Consider the following 23,065-nt stretch of genomic DNA (forward strand, 5'->3'; position numbering starts at 1 on the left):
TTTTTTAACAATACCATGCGTACATTTGTAACGTCCATGTGTATATTTGTAACGTTCATGTGTATATTTGTAAAGTCTCATTTTATTAATAATATTATGTGTACATTTTTAACGTCACATTTTATTAACAATACAACGACGTACACATTTCTAATTTGCGTATGTGCTTTTTCGGCTACTGCTGCTAATATTCTTGCAAGGCAGCTATCTTGCAGCTCCTGCTGATATTTTCTCACGCACATTGTTACTAATTGTTACAAATCGTTCAATATTCTTGAATTAAAAAAACAACTTTATTACCCACATTTTAAAAACGTTAATTCGATTTATTCTGCCTTATTAATTGGCTCACAACAATGAACAATCATTGTGGTATAAAAAGAATAACGAAACTTATGTTTCATATAATCTAAAGTCTACAATATGATTTAATGATAATAGATTAAAACAAAGAAATAATTCACATAATTTGAAGCATTTAATCAATATTTTAGGTTTGTTTATCGCCGTGCTGTCTGCTCTAATCGTTCTTTTAATCTTTTGGCAGACGTGTTAGATTGTAATCCTCTTTCGTGACCGAATGCTTTGTCCGACACTTCTTATATCCAATCTAATAATATATCTGTTATTATTAAATGGTCGGAAAGACCAAACGAGTGTGAAATTGTTTTAGTAAATATTGCTATTTATAAAAAATAGAAGCGAAATTTTTTTCTTTCACTTTTTTTAATAGTGAAATATTCATCTTCAGGAAATTGAACAATTGTTCTTTTTTTTTTCTTGTTATTTTTGTTTTTGTTCCTCTTGGATACACTGCTGGTGCTAAGCCCTGACATGACTTGAGCTGTTTGGAGTTAAGTCAAAATGATGTTTGTTTGATTACAACTTTTCGGCGGCTGTCGAACGCGTCTGTAATAAAAAGGCACTATTGCATATATTTTTTTTTTACACGGTGGTCACCACTTATCAAGGTCTGGAAGCCACTCAGGGATAAGGGTTATTGCAAGTACAGTACGTTAGTGTGGAGATTTGGTGAAGTGTTTACTTAAGGGGGCGGTTCATTAGGAATTTGTTAACGTTGGACTTGAAGACATCCAAGTTGTAGTCAGGTGGGAAGCAGGCAGACGGAACAGAGTTCCACCTATTATCGAGTGTTTCAAACAGTGAATTTCTTTCAAAAAATGAGTTTGTAGATGAATTCTTTTTTATATATGGCATTAATTTGCATATGAAAGGAAGAGTTACTTTAAGAAAGATGAATTGGGGAGGACAAGCAGTTGAGTTTTTGACAGCTGAGAAAAAATATCTTAGTTGAGAGTTGGTGTTGTGAATTACCGTTAAAATGAAGAGGAATTTTGCCAATTTTCCTTTAGGGATTACAGAGTTAGTGCGAATTACTGCGTTTGTAAAGATGATTTGTTTTCAGTTTATTGGGCAGGGGGTCACTAATATATACATATGCAAATAAATATATAAAGAGACTTTTGCCGGCGAGAGTAAAAGTTTCTTATTATAATCTATTAATAAATCCACCATTTCTACGTTAAGTTAGTTATCTTTTAACCGTCAATTATTTTAACTGTAACGGCGGCACATGTCTTCCTTTCCACTGTCTATCCCATTTTATTATAATAATTATCCTCCACTTTGAATATATCTTTTTTTAATGAATTAATTGGATATATATTTGTTTAAGAAAAGGCAGTTGTATTATATTATAGTACCCACTAGTTTCCTGCTGGAGGGTAATTGAAAACGGTAATATTATGTATTCACTACTGCGTCAGAGGCAGGAAGAATTTATCGGGTGACGTAACCACAAGTTATTTCGTTATTCATGTGTCAATTAACGTCCATATTTAAAATTACTATTTGAATATGTAACTGCAGGTAGTAGGCCACAATAGGCCGCACGAAATTGTGTGGCTGTTATAGATCGTTGAAAACGTAATTTGTGAAATTTAATTTACTTTCGTATGATTTGCATTATTCAAACTACCGTTCTCATCTTGGTCGTTTAGGTCCATGTAACCTTTTAACTTTCTTCAGGTGGATCTTGCCGAACTCAGGAATCTTGCTGCCGAACTCGGTATTATGCACGGAATTTCGAACGGAACCGCGTATTTAATCGACAGAGTAGCGTGTTCTCATTCCATCAGCCATAACTGGGTAGAAGTCATATTGTATCTAAAATGTTGCTCGCACTGAGGATAAAAACTTCAACTTTCAGATGTGTAACTTTTACAACTTAATTCGACCAAGTGCTCTATCTACTATGTCACGAATCCTTGAGGCCTGTCACAGTTTAAATCGACCGAAAGGTTGTGAAAATAACACCCAACATGAGAACAGTAGTCAGAAGAATCCAAATCATACAAATAATCAATCCTCATCTAAAAAAAAAAAAATCAGAAACGTAAATCAATTTATGTGTTTTATACAGACACAAGTTCTGTGTGCTTGATGAATAAGTCAACGATGGATACATTTTGCTGTGGCATATCACTATAAAAACAATCCCAAATTGATATGATCTTTCTATAAAAGCCTTTGATCAGTTAGCCTTATCTCGTTTAGCATATGAGCGATATTACACACTTCTTTATGAAATTCAAGGCGTTGAAAGAGACTGGCACAAAAGCATGTCAGTCCTGTCAACTGTTTGATATGAATAATATGGAAAGCTGAGAAAGAGGAAATACCGAATCAAATAAACAAACAGCAACTCACCTCTCCTTGGTACATCATGCCCTTTTTGTTTAACCAGAAAAATTCTTTGCTGGTTTTCATTCGAACATGTGTGGAATCTACTGCCATCATGTCATCTCCAATCTCGCCGATTTGAAACGGATCTGCGCAATAGCCTCTGTTTTTGTACACTAAGTAGGCGACACCTAAATAATAATAATAATAATAATAATAATAATAGTAATAGTAGTAGTAGTAATAATAATAATAATAATAATAATAATAATAATAATAATAATAATAATAGTGCCTCATCAGCTGGTACTACACCAAGTAGTCGAAGGGCCAAGGAGGATGGAAAGATCGAGGAGTGGAAGCACTTACCAGACCTCCACTATGCGGAGGAGACTGGGACGATTGAGAGGCTTATTGTCACCCAAATTCCAGTGAATTCCAATGATCATTGTCAGTGAGAAATCAACGGCAAACGACTGTTGCGATGGTGCAAATTTATTTATAAAGGTTGTCGAAACAGGCCAGGATTACTGGAAATCTGGCGAAACTGTTGCCACCCAGACTCCAGGGAACATCACCGGTTTTTGTAAGTGAGCGATCTCTGATAATGACATGTGTGAGAACTCCTAGTGAGTGAAATAATAATAAAGACAATTCTATGAAGACGTGAACGGAAGAATAACAAAAACTGAACAACCAAACCCAACAGAAACCAAACACGCCTGGAGCTAGATATGACGAAGACCACATTAGAAACACCAAATGGCTGAATGACATGAAAAATGAACTCTAGGAAATTGAAAAAAAGAAAAAAAGAAAAGACGAACCGAAATTAATGAAGAAACACTCAAGACGACCACAAGGAAAATGACAAATTAGAAAGCACCAGACGGCACCGAAACATATGCATACTGGTTCGAAAAATTCACAACACTACATAATAGACTACTGTAATGCCTGAGAATATGTAACTGCAAAGCGGAAGTATCAGAATGGATAGCCAAAGAAAGAACTACGTTAATACAAAAAGATACTGAAAAGGGGACAAGTCAGAATACAGAAAGAGTGATGACCGCAGCGAGAGCAGCGTCAAGAACAACACAAAACGATGAAACCAGAAACAATAAGACAATAAAAACGTAGGAAGATAAACAACTATACGGACGAATCATTAGAATCATTATGACCGCTTTGAGCAATTCATAATAGTAGTCGAATTTAGTCGGGTCTGTAGCAGACCCATTCTTGGTTTGGACATCAGCCAGTTCATTATGATGATGCCGCAATGGCCCAGAATTTACAACGACAGCCAAAATGTTGTCACGAATTTTACGCTTGTGCGCTGCAGTACATTGTGCCGATGAAAATGTGAATATCCCAGAATCAGGAGAACAAAGCACAAGTCGTTGATAAAGAGGAATCCGAATGAGATAAATTAATTTTTGTTACAATTTGAATTAATTGAATGATTGTGTTTATTGGGAAATTCATTAATATGATTTTATATCTATTTTTCGAATACTTTCTTTAGAAATAAAAAGTAATTCAAATCTCGGTACAAAACTTGAAAATAATGATTAAATATTTGAAGTAAAATCATTGAAATTGAATCATCATACATGTATATTTGTTTTATTAACGTCTATTTATTATACTTTTAAATCATAGACACATTTTTAGTGAAGCTTTAGCTACATCGGAGATTCATCAGAATAACAAAAGAAGAGAATCATGAAAATACCTGGATGTAACTAAAAAAAGGACACATGAACAGAGAAACAGAATCACTACAAACAGCTGCACAGAACAATGCGATTAGACCCAAGCACATTAAAGCTAAAATAGATAAAACACAAGAAAACTGTAAGTGCAGACTCTGTAGACAAAGAGACGAAACAATAGACCACATAATAAGTGAATGCAGCAAAGTAGACTAAAACAAATACAACTGCATGGGAAATGAAGTACACTGGGAGCTATGCAGACGACTACACCTCCAAAATACGGATAAATGGTTCGAACATAAACAGTACAGGAAAACGAAAACCACAAAAGCCTTTGGGACATGGAGATACAAACAGTCACATTCATATAAGCAAGAAGACTGGGCGTTATTATAATTAACAAGAGGGAAAGAAACTGACAAATTGTAGATTTTGAAGTCCCGATAGACTACAGGGCGAAGATCAAAGAGACAGAAAATCAAAACAAATATACGGAACTTGCCAGAAAATTAAAAGAAATATGGAACATGAAGAAAATCAATATCATACCAATAACTCTAGGAGCACTAGGAGCAGCCCCAAAGAATTTGAAATAAAAAGCTAGGAGAAATCGTAATTGGCGGGACTGATGCTATGTAACGAACGATAAAGCCGAAAACAACCAAAATCTTAAGGAAAACACCCGAGTTCGAAAATGAATCCACATGGGCGACAAACGCTAACGAGAAACTTTTTTTTTTACAAGGTAGTCACCACTTATCAAAGCCCGGAATCCACTTGGGGATAAGGATTATTGCGTGTACGGTACGTTAATGTTGAGATTTAATAAAGTGTCTTATTAAGGGGCGGTTCATCAGGAAGTTGTTTATGTTGGACTTGAAGACATCCAAGTTGTAGTCAGGTGGGAAACAAGCAGACGGAAGAGAGTTCCACGGGCGTGCACTTCTAAGAAAGAAGCTTTGTTCATGGAATCTACGTTTTGCTTTTGACACAGATAAAGAATGGGGAAAATGTTTGACACTGGTTACAGCTAGACGGGTGTTTTTCGTGAAAGATCGGCGAGGGGGGACAAGGGATTGGAGCTCAGACGAGCGCCTGCCATGGAAGTAAGGATAAAACAAAGACAGGCTCGCAACGTCTCTCCTGTGGGAGAGCGGTTGCAGGGAAGAGAAAAGGGCATCCCCACTAAGCCACGAAATCTATTTTGTACTCTGTCAAGGCAGGATAGAATGTGGCAACAGTCCTCCATCCCTGGACGTACTTGGCTTTTATATATAGAGAGAATTGCTTCAGCAGTGAGATATCTTCTGTAGCTGTACAAGGAGCCTACTATTTTTCCAGCGACCTTGGCAATAGACTTGATGTACGTGTTCCATTTCAGGTCAGGAGTAAACGTTAAGCCCAGAAGCTTATCAAAGCATGGAGCTTTCCCTAGTCGAGAGACATCCATTTCAATTGATGCCAGATGGGGATTAGAGCGTTGATGATGTAAAGATAGAAGCTTGGTTTTGGATGCATTAAAAGTAGCCAGCCACCACTTTCCCCCACTGTACCACGCGCTCAAGATCAGAGGAGAGAGAATCAGGGAGAACTTTGTCATTTACGACCTTTGATGTGTTGCCATAGATGGTCGTGTCATCAGCATAGATGTCAAGAAGTGAAATAAAAAAAAATGTAACCAAAAAAACTCAAATCGCCAAGTTGTAAATTGATTACCGTCCCCCCCCAAACCCCTGTAAATCTAGCATTGGCTAGCACCACACAAAATAGTCGAAGGGTGAAGGAGACCGAGGAAAGAAAGCATTAACCAAACCTCCACTGGATACGTGCAAAGAGAACTGGATCCTTGTGAGGGCTTATTGCCGTTCAAATTCCAGTGAAAACCATTGATCATTATCAGCAAAACATAAATGGTAAGAGTCTCTTGCGTTAATGCAAAATCATTTGCAAAGGTTATCGAAATAGATGAAGAGTATTTGAAATTTGAGGAGACTTGTTGCCATCCAGACTATAATAAACATAACCAGTTGTTGTTAATGTGTATTTTCTGATGATGATTTGTATGAGAACTCTTAGTGAATATAAATTATAATTTTGCAGGTCATGCAAGAAAGGTTGGTTCTCAACGTTGGAACAAAATAAATGATGTAACAGATCAAGAAATAGCACCTAACAAAAACCAACAAGCCTGCAAAGCATAAACACTCAAACTGAAGAAACCAAAAACTTTGAAATCACAAAACTCACCGTGAAAGAAACATGAGAAACGGAAAACCTTAAACAATTTATGAACGAAGACAAAAAACTTCCCATTCTCAAGTTGTTTGATAATATTCCTAAAATTAGAAATAATAATAAAATTCGAAGTAGAAAAAGTATACAGACATCTTGGATTCATCTCAATTGATACAAGTGTAAAATTTTAACAACTTAATGTATGCACGGATCAAATCAGTAAGTAGTAGGAAGCTAAACATTAGAAAGAAAAACTGAATAAACCAAACAAACGCGGATGGGCATCAGATGTGAAAACTCGTATCCCCAAATTTAGAAACAAACGATAAAACCGTAGAGTGAAAGAGAAAATGAAACAATGGAAGAGGAGAAATGTGATTCATTAGAAAATGTCAAGCGAGAAACATGAAGAACCAAAACAAAACGTATAAATTATATGAAATTATATGTATATGTAACGCGGATCAAAAACTTATATGTTGCATAAGTGTGTACATAACAGACCATGTATTCTACGTGCTTATGTAATTGAGTGTATCGTCTATATAACGAGAACCCATGCATGCATAATGAGTGGGTGTCGGTGCTTACACGTTAAATAGAATTCATTTAATACGAGACAGTTCTTTAACGGGACGAATAAACATCTTTGTCTGTTTGCCACCAAACAATGAAGAAACATACTTTTTCACAATCCCTACACATCGAACAAAAAGACACATGCCTCCTTCTGAGTCGCAACACTTTGACTTATCGTTCTTTGATGTGCTCATGAAAATGCAAACCATTATTACTGCGAAAACCAAATTATATTTCACACAAAACATTTATTTTCATTGTTACGCCTTTTTTTGCTCTCAGAGTGCACGCTGTTTCTTTTGGTGATTACATCTCTCTAATTTCCCAGCCGAATGCTTCCCTGACTGATAACTCCGAATCTCACCCTAAACTCCCACTGCTCTGTTCTACAAATATATGAAAATTCTTCCTTTGTTAGTTAACCTTCTGACGTCACACAACGAGGTTTGTCCTTATTCCCGATCGTTGTTTTGATAACTAAATTTTATTTATTATTGTTAAGTAAAGCTTACTTTCTTAAGTTAAAATTCTTGTATACATATTGAGATATCACTCCAGTTTTCTCAAATTCCAACAGTCTCTTGAAATATTTCATTTCAATAACGCTCAGGAGTCGTAAAATACAACACTAGCAGTAAAAGAAAGAAAATTAACACCATACATATACAAAGCTGATTAATGCAACAACACAAAAACTTCATAAAAAATGAAGAATAATTTTACCAAAATGCAAATAGAAAAAGAACAAGCGTAGAACAATCGGGTTTGACAAAAGCAAAACAATTTCCAGGCAAGATAGAAGAAAACCTACAACAGAAATTATAAATTTCTGAAAAACATTAAAGAAGAACTTTAGAAAGTTAAGGTAGGAACAGAACTTAATAAAGAAACAATTAAGGCATGCCTAAGGAAAATGGTAACCGAAAAATGCAAGGCAACAAAGGAATTCATGCAGGTTTCAAAATGAACCAAACTAAATGAAACACTAACGCAAATGCTGACATGACGTATTCATAAAGCATACACATCAGGATGGATGGCCAATAGAAGGACTACGCTAATACAAAAAGACACTAAAAATGGCAAGCAATTATAGACTGTGTGGTATGATGTTTGCACATTTTTGAGATTTATACAGAAACAAACATGGTCGGGGGCTACATCTGCCGACACGTTATTTGCGTTTTGAATTCTAACTACTATATTCGTTTCAAAACAAAAACAAAAACACATTTCTCACCATTCACCTATAACATCTAGTGTGGGTATACACCTGAAGATAGTCGGAGGTTACATCGTCGAAACGTTCTGAGAAAAACAACCAATAGTTCAAACAATCCAAATAGTAAAAAGGTACAGACTGTTTATTAACGGGATAACTAAAAGAAGACATCTATCACTACCCTAACAATAGTAGGGTGCTTCCTTAGAAACAAAAAAGGATGCTGGAAAGAGGAAAGAAGGACGAATGATCTGTTATACATAGTTCGTAATACCCTGAAGGCGGTGAAAATCAGAAAAAGAACATAACCATGAAATAGATTGACTACAAATGACAGCATCCCTCAGGTGTGAATAGTTTAATGATTAAGAATGTACAGTATAGCCAACAAGATTATTAATGGAGACTGTAACTGACAATTGGATGACAACACCTGGCCGAAAGAATAATAGAGAGAAGCTTTCTCAAGGACATTCGAAATAAGCAGTACTGTTTATTATAGCCATGATACCGATTAACTACATACCAATGAAATTAAACGCCCTATAAAGTTTGGATACACAGAACAAGAATAAACCAGGGACGACCTAAAATATTTGCAAAAGGCAAAAATGAACTGAAAAAAAATTGATGAAGACAACTAGAATCTTTATCAAGAACATTCAAATAAAATTCGTAATGGAAAAGTGTGCATCGCTAGAGATGAAAAATTGAAACTGGAGACAGTAAGGAGCATGGGACTATCCAACAAAGAAGAGATAAGAATGATTGATGAACATGGTATTTCGGAGTTGTGGAAGAAGACTCAATTAAATTTACAAAAATGAAAAAAATTAATCTTTAAAAATAATCGAGAAAAACAAGAAAATTCTTGAAAATAAAATCATATGGTAAAAATCTAGTAAAAGAAAAAAAAACCGTTAGGGCATCACCATCAGTTGTATTATTATGGATTCTTGTGACTGACTCACGTAAGTTCGCTTTATCTTCCATGCCTTGTTGGTCTTTATAAGTGCATTCTGACTATTCTGCTAGTTGCTGATGTAGGTTGTGTGCTATTTCACCAGGAGTTACACCCCTGGTGATTTCGACTTTAGCCCTCAAGTAGTGTCCATCAAATATGGTTCTTTTCTTTGCGATTTAAGCTGAGATCTGATCAAGGTGACTTACTCTCTTGTTGAGTGTTGTCTTCAGATATTAAGAACAGCTTTTAGCACTTTTTGTGTATACAGTGTCAATTTTCATATCCAATATTTTGGTGAAAGCCCGGGTGATACTTCCATATACAAGAACTGATATAATAATGGCCCCAAATGAATAATATTTCATCTATGTTGACTCATGCGAAAAAAAGAATGACTTACCCGTGTTAAAATCATGAATTTGAGAGAGGGGGCCCTTGCCATAACCAGGTGCTCCCTTATCAGGTTCTACATAATCCATTCGAAACAACTTCTTCTCGGAATCATAATAAATCTAAAAAGAAAAAATACATAAAAGATTACTTCAATAGATGTTTAGTGCTTTTAACATTTTTTTTGGGGGGGGGGGATAACTGCTGTCTAGTGGTTTACGGCACTGTCTGACGAGCTGGGTGTCCCAAGTTCGAATCTAGTTTGTTCTACAAAATCGCTTTCACTTAGGAAGTTGGCAACATTTATATGGTCCATCCCGTAATCCCTGATGTCTTTCTAGAAGAATTCTGACAAGAAAAATATCGGGGAAATTGAAAGATTGTCTATAGTTTTTCGTATCCGAGCGATATTTCTTCTAAGTAATTCTTATTTTAGTCATGTAAATTCTTTCGCGTTGAGAACAAAAGGCGTCGAGGTTGTGGTCATGTTTCTCCCACGACGAAACGTTTGCTTATTCACTTAGTCTGCAGCACTCTTCATTTCTTTTCTTTCATTTGATCGTAAACTCGCACGGAAAGAACGAAACGATGCCAAAAAGCACAAACAGACACGAAAATTTCAGAATTCAGAACTAACTCTTTCCAACGTAAACCGGTGTCTCTGCTCTTTCTTGTTTGTCTCAAACTCGAGTTATTTTTTCTCGCTAATTCGTCCCTTTAATCGACAAACATGTCGCCGCATATCCAAATTACTGGTACGTGTGTTACTATCTACCCCCCCCCAAAAAAAAACAATAACAAAAAAATCCATCTACAAAATTGCGTTTTTCTTTTTTCCTTCTTCCTTCACTTCCCGATCCCGTCACCCGACAGGCGAAACGGAGATGCGGTCGCTTACGCGAATCATACCTTCTAGTCCAACATCATAACTATTATAAACAGTAGTAGTGATAGAGGCTCCTTGGAATATTCAGTATTTTTATTTCGGTCAGGTGTTATCTTTCAACTGTCAGTTCTAGTCTCCATGCTCCTATTTGTTTCTTGTCATATACTTTGTGCATTATGAATTAATAAATTTTATCAGTAACCTGTCGCAGACATTCTTGTAGTTGTGAAATATGTTTTTTTCCCCGATTTTTAATTCCTTCGGGATCCTTTGATTTATGGATAACAGGTTATTCGCCCTATTTTCCCTTTCTACTAGCATTTCCATTTCTTAGGGAATAGTTCAGGATTATTAAGGATTGGTAGATATGTTTTCTCAGTTGTGCCATCATGATTTTCACAAGATTAAAAAACAAGTTATTTGTTTGTAATTACTAATGATTCTAGCGTGCCTATTGCATGGACACATCTTCTCAGTTTTTGCGTTAGTCTTTCATTTAGGGTTGTGAATCTTTGATAATTATTATAATTATTATTTATTTTTATTATTATTATAGTTATTATTTTCATTATTTTGATCGTGTTTATTGTTATTAGAAGTAATAAAGCATTAATTGAACTCACGAATGTGAAAAGACTTATAAGCGCTTGTTGTAGTAGTAGCAGTAGTAGTAGTAGTAGTAGTAGTAGTAGTAGTAGTAGTATCGCTTTCTTCTTTACATGACACAGTTTGTGTTAATCTGGCATTTTGCTTTGGAATTATCAACAAACCGACAGATAATATGTTAAATTACTTAACTATACTTGTAGTGTAGATCATCTTGCTCCCTTAACGAAAGTTTTTAAAATCGACGCAAGTTTTATGGTTAATTTAGTAATAGTTACATTAAGATCTACAAACAGAAGAAGAAGAAGAGAACAAAAAGAAGAAAAAGAAAAGAAGACTCGTGTTTGTACTTACGTAAAGATCACTTCTAATGTTTCCACCATCTCCCAGGGATACTGCTTCCAATCCATACGAAAAACTGATCGGAGTCTCTGGAATAGATTGCTTCTGTTTTATGTCTTTACAGTAAGTACCAGAGTGAAGCTGAAAAGAAAATGTGAAACGTGAACTGGAACGATGTTTGGTTAAACTTCTAGAAAAGAAAGAAAACGGTTTTGCCATCTTAAGCTAATGAATTCATGGTCGATACAAGATAGAAACACATCTGCTGTAAAGATGCTTTCATTTTGATTGTCGTCTTGATATGACAGGGAACTGCGTTCGATGTTGTTGAATATGATGATACAGTTGGCGTTCGTTTCCCCGATATCTTTCTATTAAAGATTCTTTCTAGAAAAATACAAGATGTGCCACATGAAGGTTGTCCATGTCCCTAAATGAAAGCGTTCCTGTGAAACAAACTAGATTCGAACGGCACATCCACGTTGCTAGTCCCTGCAACCAGTGATGAGGATCATATTTGTAATATATGGAGAACGCGAGTGAGCATTTAGCGCTAATACCATCACTTCCGTGTCCAACAGAATATGGAGTGGTAGGACCTGTCAAGATTTCATCTATGGTTGGAATAGAATATATAATACATACATAATACATAACAGTATTCATTCACACAAATCTAAACAATGAATTAATACAAACACGTTTATTAAAACAACAGGAAAAGTGTTGAAATAACAAAATTATTCATGTTTAGTCATTTCATTTAATTAATTTTATTAGTGTTGTTATAGTATTAATAATCTCTAGTTATATATAAAAAGGCACTTTGTGCATATGTATATGTGTGAGTCCGTTCCCTGTGGATTCTGAAATGACCGGGTCAGATTTTTTTTAATTTCACATAAATGTACTTGATGTATCTACAGAGATGCCTTGCGTATAAAATCGACAGAAGACTCTTTAATAAGACAGAGGCGCGTTCGAAATGAATGTTTTTGTTTAGAGCACAATTAAACGATGATAATTGACTTTTGCATTTTAAACATTAATTCAATTATTATATAAAGATAATTTCATAAAAGCAATAATAGTTCTCCACAGGGCAATGTAAACTACAATGTATTGTCGACTAAGTCACTGCAGGGAGGTATAATTAATCTTCCAATTGGTTTTACTTCAATTGGTTTTAAGAAATCATTAAGATTTAAAAGTTATATCCGAGGACTCTTTTCAGGATAGATATTGTTCCCTTTATGTTTGCTATCTGTATTTCGTTACAGTTCGATCTTCCAAGGATTGCTTCTAAGTATTTCTGAAGATTCTTTTTTATTAGGCAAGTTGATCCTATCACAAATGGTAGGTTTTTGGGCTTGTTCCATATTACAATGTATAGAGTGTAAAATGAACAACTGTGTTATAACCTGTCGGCCTGATTGGCTTACACGTGTTTGTCTTACAAAAAGTAAACAGTCGAGAATTTTCCACATAAAAACAATAAAGAAGAGAAAGACTAGTGACGTTCCTTCTGTAAGATAGAGTTCGTAGAGAAAAAGCGAGATCTTCACGAGTTTATCAAGGCAAGAAAGAGTACTCTGTGTGGTACATTCCAGATGTAGCAGCTGTACTCCATCTTATGATTACCCGACTCTTATATAGATAGAGGATTGCATCAAGAATTCAGGCACTTTCTTGGGTTATCAAATCATTTTCTCACCAATTTAAAAACTTATTGTCTTCCATTTAAGATCTGGAGTGAATGTAAGTTCCAGAAGAAAAGAAAATGTAAGAACAAATATTATGGCGAAGTTTTTGTTCTACTTAGAAGTCACCAATAGCCAAGGCCCGAAGACACTCGAGGGTAAGAATTAATGAATGCAAAGTGTACTGCAGTAATCGTTGTGTAAATTGGGTAGAATTTAATTATTTATGGGGACGGCTTAACAAGAACTTGTTTACATTGGACTTGAAGTCTATCATGTTGTATTCAACCGGGAAGTAGGCCAGCGGAATAATGTTCCACAGACGGGCAGTTCTGGGAAATAAACTTTTTTATGAAATCTGCGTTTAGATTTAAGTACAGTTAGAGAATGGGGGAAATCGTATATAGTGGTTGTAGATAGTTGAGTGTTTTCAGTGAAAGTTTAGCAAGGGAGAACGATATATTCGGGTTCCTATTTACTTTGCCTCTCCACGGGACGGATTTAGACACTAGGGTCGTTTTTTAATGTGAAGGAAGGAACAAAAAGTAAAAATTGTCACAGACGTGAAGGATTTCCTCTCCACTGACAGACAACAAGAAATTTAAGTGTAGCATCTGAAGAACAGATACTACACTTAAAAAAGTAAATAAATAATTTGAAAACAAGAAACAAAGAAACGGATAGAAAAGCAAGGAAGAAAATAAATAAATAAATAAATAGAGCTTATCAATAAAATAGATGCATAATGAAGTTGCCACCAGAAAAGAAAAACAACCATAGAAGCATACGATAGGGAAGTAATGGCTATGAGGGTATAATATTACTTCAGATCAAAGCGAAAATTTAGGCCAATAAACAACCGATGAGTTAAAATTATACCAATACATACTCGCTGCTACAGCTTGACCACATAGGATCGTACTTCCCTCCTCTTCCTTCACTCCTCACCCCTACTCCCTTCTTTCATCACACTTCCCTCCAAAAGCCCAACTTCTCACATTCACAAAGTATACGCCCCACTTTATTCCACAGTGTAAACCATACCGGAACATCTTATAAAAATCGAATGTACTCTTTACTTGACTCTCGTTTCTATATCGCTCCTTTTCTGCCTGATGAAGTGGTCTCTTTAATTCCGAATTTCACTGACGCTATATGTGATCAATAATGTTTGTATAATAAACAGACTATATATATATATATATATATATATATATATATATGTGTGTGTGTGTGTGTGTGTGTGTGTGTGCGTGTGTGTGTGTAGACTAGACTACTCGTGACCCGTTGGGTCAATATATGTTGTAGCTAACTATGGAATAGTGAGTATAGAGAGTTAATGTATAAACACGCAGAAATTGAATGCACGCGCATTCAAAAACAAACATGGCGACCAGTGTAAACAATACGCAATTTCGCGTGCGAGTGTAAAAATAGAATGCACGGGTGCATGAAAGCAAACATGCCTTAGAATTTAAGATAATAACATTCTAACACACACACACACATACATACACACACATACGCACACACACACACACACACAATATATATATTAAACATTTGAATAATGCTGGCCCAGTGCCATCATTATTAATTGTTTCAGTGTTTTTATAGTTTCAACAAATGTTATCAAATAAATAAAAAAAAAATGTGAACAGAAACTACAATATACGTCTAAAAAAATTTTTCTCTTAAACTCTTATTCAATGTTTAAAAAATACAAATTAGACAAAAGGAGGATAAATAAAGAGTGGAGTAGAAAAAATTCTATTAAGACGTCTTTCAGCCGACTTTTCAAAATAAACGTCGGCAACGAGCGTAACATTGTTTAAAAACGTAGTCAAAAGAACATAAATTACGAGGGAGCTAGTCAAAGACAAAAAAAGGGAAAATGGGAAAAGAAACAATCTCATTGAACACTCATATGTTCTAAATTAGAGCTGTGTTCATTATTCTTACACACGCGCGTGCGCGCGCACACACACACACACATACACACACACACACACATATATATATATATATATATATATATCACTTATATATTTAAGCGACCTTGTTGATATGTGTGTGAAAAGGCTCTACCAAAACCCTCTCGTAATATTTGGTCTAAAGGGTTGAAATTTGATATATAACATATTTGAATCTTTTGACTGCGAAAATTGTAAACAAAACAGTTGGCCATAGCAGGTTAATTCGAATAAAATATTGCTCAAGGTGTTACTTTTGCGCAAGCGCAAAATTAGACCTTAATAACTTATAATGATAGCTATGGAATTTCATTATTATTTTCGATTTTGATATAAAAATATTATACGGAAAATCGGGAAAAAATCATAATGAAAAGTATCTCTGCTGTATTTAATAACATTTGTTTAAATGAAAAAGCTACCTAAATATAACACTTTCAAATATACATACATATATATATACTGATGATCTGTGAAACAGCGAAACTGTACTGTTGTGGATGACTATATATATATATATATATATATATATATATATATATATATATATATATATATATAGTCATTCACAACAGTACATTATACTGTACTGTTGTGGATGACTATATATATATATATATATATATATATATATATATATAGTCATCCACATAGACAGGCAACTGCCTCAAGCCAACATCGAAACCTGACCGCCCAAATGTCAGTCAAGGTTCTCACCATTGCGCTATACAGCTGATGCTGTGTGGGTCGTGAATTAACGATGTTTTGACATCGTCCAAATGCCTCCGCTCGATTTGTTTACACAAAGAGCGTCGCTTAATACGCTAATAGCAGTTTGTATATCACTTCCCAAGATGCTCAACCCAAGATAGAGAGCATTATATATATATATATATATATATATATATATATATATATATATATATATATATATAGGCATAACAAAAAAGAATAAACACTAAGATAAATATTTTTCCTAAGATTAATGTATAGTTATTTATATTTATAGATAAGAATAGTGCTAAAATAACTTGGATACAATTTTAATGAGAAGCAATGTCACGAACCAAAGGAGAATCAGACCTTCCGGAATTTCTGCGAGGACAAATCGTGGGTTAACATGAAGGTGCTCTTAGTCAACGCAAAATAGCAGGAAATCTTTCAATACACTTTTCTACATTTGATAGAGTAATCGTACAATTCACAAGAGAGGACAAGGAGTGCACAAAAGGCCCTCTGAAAGAACTTTGTGTCACTTATGAAAAGAAATGTTGAAAAGGATCCACGATGCAAAGCCTCTGACATTGCAAAACAAGCTGATGTCAGTCCCAGAACAACTATCAGGTATCTTCACAAGATGGGCTACTATGGTGGAGCTGCGAGGAGGAAATCTCTTCTCCATCCTGACAATATTAAGCGCTGAAAAGATTTACCTCGTGAGAAGACGGATATACCTATAACATTTTGAACCAATGTAATTTTTACGATGAGTCACGATTTTCATTATTTTCCGACAGTGGAAGGGTATTAATATCGAGGCTTAAGTTTGACTTAAAAAGGCAGCAGCCTACGCTGAAGCATGGAGATTTTTGGGTTATGGTACCAGGTGCAATTTAGAGTTATGGTCGCTCAGACCTGGTGAAGTGTAAAGGAAACATCAATTCTACTAAATATGTTTCAACATTACATAAAAAGACTCCTACTAATATTCTCAAATGGTAAAATAAACCAAGTTAACTCCATATTTATAGAAGACGGAGCTTCTTGTCACTCTGATAAGGCGACACAACATTTGTTGAGCCAAAATTGGATTAATAAAGTTCCATGGCCAAGTCAGTCCCTGGATATGAACCCAATTGAAAACCTTTGGAAAATATTAGATCGGAACCTTCGCAAAAAGAAAAGGAAGCCATCTTCTAAGCCTGGACTTTAAGTATTATTGCGTCAAACATGGCGAGAAATTCTCAAAGATGATATTCATCAGCTGATCAACGTTATGCCTAGAAGGGTCCTAGTATTAAAAACAGCAAAAGGAATATCAACCAAGTATTAGTTATTAAATTTCTGACCATTTATTTTTGATTTAGTTCTATAAATTACATGGTTTTAAAATAAACTTTTTCTATAGTTGTCTAGTATTTTCTGTCATGTCTGTGTTCATATATATATATATATATATATATATATATATATATATATATATATATATATATTACCATATACTAATATAAAAAGAAAAATTATTAAACAAAAAACTACATGTAATCCACGGGTGTTTGCACAGAAACAAATATTTAATTTCACGCACTAGAGCAGATTAGGAAAAATGTAAGGGAGGTAATCCTAGATAAAAAAATGATACCACGAGAGTGACCTCCCCTGTATCGCGTAATATAATACGAATTCAAACACTAAGCAAAAAAATAAACAATATTAAAATAAACACGCATAAATATAGCAATAAAATTATATAAAATTATATGATAATTGGAAAAAAAAACAAATAGGAAAAACAGGGACGATTAAAACAAAAATAAATAATTAATAAATAAAAAATAAAAATACGAAAGAACGGGTTACAACGGAAAAATATCTTTACATAACACAAAAAGATGGAGGAAGTGAGGAAGCATGGCTGTGGTAATCTATTTACCCGAATACGATCTCCAGCATGTTTCAAATATACCATTTGTTGTAAAAATCTAATGGATAAACATCTGAAGAAGTTGGTAAGGACAGGATACTTTTACGGAAAAATAAATCGTAAAATTGCGAACTCATTAATGAAACAGTTGTAATGGAAAAATCCAGAAAATAAACGAAGGTTATAAAAAAGAAAACGTGAGTCTTTGAATTTTCAACAAAATTTTGCACTATATATATATATATATATATCTATATATATATATATATATATATATAGATATATATATATATATGTATATGTATATGTGTGTGTGTGTGTGTGTTGGCAAGTGAATTTAATGATAAAACTTGTAAGTTAAGGAGTAATAAAAAGGCAAGCTGCTACGCTTAATTGTTTTTCTGTTATGACAATGGATTAAAATAACAAAACATGTATTAAAACTGATTTCTTATTTTTCATTTTCCTATCCTTACAATTTTCGAATGACAATTAAGATCCGTACCTCAAAAACCTTATAATTTGGGACTTTCGGGTCGTATTCGGAAAAGTCATAGACTCTTTCATGTTTCACCGTTTTGCCTTTGTCGTCTTTTGTGTTGCCGACAAGATGCATTCGAATCGGGACAGCTTCCGTCCCAGAACTAGTCTCCCATCCGTCAGCTGAAAAACAAATAAAACATTAAGCTGGACGCCCGGCGTTGCTCGGTCATACGGTACGCTTAAACATGATATTTTAATTTGTGCAGATTGCGCATGTATTATTATAGAATCAATCTTCTCTTGATTATTATATATTACGAAGACTAATTTGTCCGGTGGACTAATTCGAATGAATAAATAAATAATAATTATAATATCGTTCATCAAATTCCCTCTGTGTTTGTTTACAATGTCACGTCAGCTGATACTTGGGTGTAATATATCTTCAGATTACAATAGTCTGGGTTTTTTTAAAGAAGAAATGGTGTTCTGAAAAGTGAATCTCCCTTGATTTGCTGAGAATTATCTCCCTTGACCGGTGTAACGTAAAATATTCCCCGTAAAAATTATTTGTTATCTATAAGAAAGAAAAACTATTTTTAGGGTGGGATTTTTCCGATTTTCGATACTTATCGAATGAATTTCTGTACAAAACATATCTAAGAACACTATCAGAGATATGAATTAGCTTTGTATGAATTTTACAATAAAGAGGTTCAGCCGTTTCAGAACCTATGAGGAAGGAGCTCACACAGGCACACGCACACAAATGTACTTATATATATATATATATATATATATATATATATATATATAAAATAAAATAAAAGATTGTTTTTTATATTTTATTTTTATTTTTTATTTTTTATTTTTATTTATTTATTGTTTATTTATTATTTATTTTGTATTTATTTATTGATTGATTTATTTATTTTCCATTTAGTGTCTTCTAACAACTCTTTCTGACCTTTTTTAAGTGATGACCTGTACATTTCAGTTGACCTATATTATTTTGCCCTATATATTTTTTTCGCGCCTTTAACATTTTCTGTCTGGGTCATTTTGACACTTGTTTCTCTATTTTTTATATTTAACTCTATCACCATTTTTTCTCCTCTTTTTCTTCCTTGATCTTTCTTATTTATATTTATATCTCGGCAGTAGAGTGAAAAGCATATCTTATTTTACTTTTATTAATATTATTGGAATTTTTTCCTCTTTTCCTTGTACACATTTTTGTGAATTTTTCCATGGATTTCTGCCTTTGGATTATTATGGACCATCTTCTTCGAATTACGGGATTTCCTTGGATTTTACTTGTGCAAATGGAAATTCAATTAACTTTTTTGAAGTTATATATTGGGATTTTACCGTCACTGGATTTTTTATCTTCCACCAGAGTATCCATTCATGAGTAATCACCTTTTTCTTCACCATATTCCCTCTGCTTCACTTTTTTTAGTTTTAAAGTAAGATCTTTGACTTACTTGTTGTTTCATAAAATACTTTTGCATGCAAAATCCGATCCCGCATTTTGCTAATTCCTACCCTCTGATGAGAAGGAAAGTATTTCTTCGAAACTCCACGGATTAAGGACTATCCACTTATCTAGTGTTTCCTTTTCAGATTAAATATGTTTTTAACTCATTTCAAAGTGTTTTTTTTCATGTTTTATTAACTGTTTGCTCGTATATATATATATATATATATATATATATATATATATATATATATATATATATATATATATAACTACTTAATTTACTCACATAAAATTAATATACGAAAGTATAGATTTATGCGTAAACTTTAAGTGTTTACTTCAAAAGTGCTCAATACGTAGGTAGAGCTAGTTAGTAATTTATAAAATATATATGGCGATTAAGCTACACTGAATATTCCGCGTTTCATCCACTCTAGGACTCTTCAGAATTCGCGCATAAGCCTGAAGAGTCCTAGAGTGGATGAAACGCGGAATATTCAGTGTAGCTTAATTGCCATATATATATATATATATATATATATATATATATATATATATATATATATATATATATATATGTGTGTGTGTGTGTGTGTGTGTGTGTGTGTGTGTGTCTATTATTTCAATCTCGGGGATTTTTACTTAAATCATTATAAGTTGTTTCAATAGACAGTATAATAAATTATCCGATATATAAATTATACCTTATTGTCCTGTCTATTGAAACAAGCTGTAACGATTTAAGTAAAAATCCCCGAGGTTGAAATGATAAAAATATATTTAGCTCTACTAACGTATTGAGCATATTTTCCACTGTTTTTTTTTACCAAGTATACCCTCTAATATATTGTTCGACTGAATATTCAAAAAAACTCCTTTAAGGTAATCCGAAAGGCGAAAATATTTTCGCCTTTCGGATTATCTTGAAATAATTTTCATGCAAGCTGAAATATTATGCGAGGTTTATTTATATATATATATTTTTTTTTGCATATCCAACATTTTTTCACTTGTTTTTCATTGCAATTTCTGACTACAATAAATTGCGGTTTCACTTAATGTCATAACTAGAAAATTCTAGCATTGCTACAAATATAATTTGTTGACTTCTTTCTGTCGTCTGATGAGAAGAATAGCAAGAATAGCATTCTTTGAAATTCCGCGGAATTGTAAATTGGTTTTGGAGTATTCAGTCAAAGAATAAATTTTGATATATATATATATATATATATATATATATATATATATATATATATATATATATATATATATATATATATATATATATATAGATATATATAAGAGCAAATAGTTAATATGTTAAAAAAACACTTTGAAAAAGAGTGAAAAACATATTTAATCTGAAAAGGAAACACTTAATAAGGTCAACTTACTTATTTTCTTTCTCTCTCTTATATATATATATATATATATATATATATATATATATATATATATAGATATATATAAGAGCAAATAGTTAATATGTTAAAAAAACACTTTGAAAAAGAGTGAAAAACATATTTAATCTGAAAAGGAAACACTTAATAAGTCCTGTATCTGCGGAGTTTCGAAGAAATACTTTCCTTCTCATCAGAGGGTAGGAATTAGCAAAATGCTGGATCGGATTTTGCAAACAACAGTATTTGATAAAACTGCAAGTAAGTAAAATATCTTACTTGATAACAAAAAGTGGAGCAGAGGGAATATGTTGAAGAAAAACGTGATTTCACGTGAATGGATACTCTGGTGAAAGGTAAATAATCCAATGATGGTAAAATCCAAAAATGTAGATCTAAAGAAGTTAATTAAATTTCCATTCGCACAAGTAAAGTCCAAGGAAATCATCTAATTGGAAGATGATCCAAAATAATCCAAAAGGCCGAAATCCATGGAATAATTCACAAATATATACAAGGAAAAGGGTGAAAATTCCAATAAAATTAATAAAATAAAAACAAGATATGCGTTTAACACGGCTGCCGAGACAAAATGTAATTAAGAACAATCAGTGAAGAAGAGAGAAAATCAATGAAGAAAAAAAAATTAAATGGTGATATAATTAAATATTAATTAGCAAAGCAAATGTCAAAATGAACCAGACAAAATGACGTTAAGGCGCGAAAAATATAGGGCAAAAAGAGGTCAACTAAAATGTACAGGTTATTACTTAAGAAAATGTCAGCAAGAGTTATTTAAAGACACTAACTGGAATAAATAAATAAATTAATAAATAAATAAATAATAAAAGATAAAAAATAAAGTAAAAAATATATAAAAAAATAAAGGGGAGAGGATAGCTGGTATCTGCAAATTCCGGATAAAACAAGTAAGTATGTAAGTAAATGCATATAGTAAAATATAAGTAAATATACATACAGGATATGAATGTGTAGGTAGATTGATATACTAGATAGATTGATAGAAATATTTAAAACGAAAATTGCAGATAAAAAACCGGCCAAGCAAAGAAGAAATAAAGAATTAAAATAAAGGATTATTAAGTTATAAAGTATTAAGAAAGTATGGAAAAAACAATACATAATTTTTAAGAAAAATTATATCTATCTAAAAGGTTAAAGTAATAACTATGTAATTTCAAAATTATCATAATTAAATTTGGACTTATGTTTACAGAAAAAGATCAGTTCGTTTTTAGAATTCATTATATTGTTACTTTGAGAGGAAGTAATTATAGTTATAGCTCCGGTTGTGCAGAGGCGACATGACTTAGAGCCTGGAGTATAAGACTGAACTTTTTTATGATAGTCCATTTGAGTGAGAAGGGGGTATTTATTAGAGTTGAGTTTTTAATTAAAGTGGTTAGAGAAGTTCCTTGGTTATTATTAGAATTATGGTTGTTAAAAGAAGAAATGTGGGTTGACATTCTTTTCTTAATTAATGTTGAAGTAGCGCCGATATATGTATGTACTTTATTAAAAGCTCGAGGTCTGATATTAATATTAATTTACTGATTTGTATTAGTTAAATAGTTGGAATTTTGTTCATTGTGTTAAACAAAGGGTGGGACAATGATTATATGAGTACTATTTCGGAGGAGATAATGAGTGTTGTTAGTGTTAGGATGGCTGTTAGGAGAAATATTATTATTATTATTATTATTATTATTA

At 33.2% G+C, this 23,065-nt stretch overlaps 1 protein-coding gene across 1 annotated transcript in view; it reads right to left on the reverse strand.

Annotated features, from left to right (window-relative positions):
* The window catches only part of LOC145241629 (uncharacterized), an 86,901-nt gene that overhangs the window by 35,475 nt on the left and 28,361 nt on the right, over positions 1-23,065 (reverse strand). Inside the window, exons 5-8 of the mRNA XM_080104713.1 lie at positions 18,474-18,631; positions 11,664-11,792; positions 9,828-9,939; positions 2,731-2,894 (exon numbers count right to left, since the gene is read on the reverse strand). Coding sequence (XP_079960839.1) covers positions 2,731-2,894; positions 9,828-9,939; positions 11,664-11,792; positions 18,474-18,631 — 563 coding nt within the window. The remainder of the gene's footprint in view (positions 1-2,730; positions 2,895-9,827; positions 9,940-11,663; positions 11,793-18,473; positions 18,632-23,065) is intronic.

The sequence above is a fragment of the Euprymna scolopes genome, chromosome 2, assembly GCF_053919585.1.
Source record: "Euprymna scolopes isolate OS-2025 chromosome 2, ASM5391958v1, whole genome shotgun sequence".
In the NCBI taxonomy this organism is placed as follows: domain Eukaryota; kingdom Metazoa; phylum Mollusca; class Cephalopoda; order Sepiida; family Sepiolidae; genus Euprymna; species Euprymna scolopes.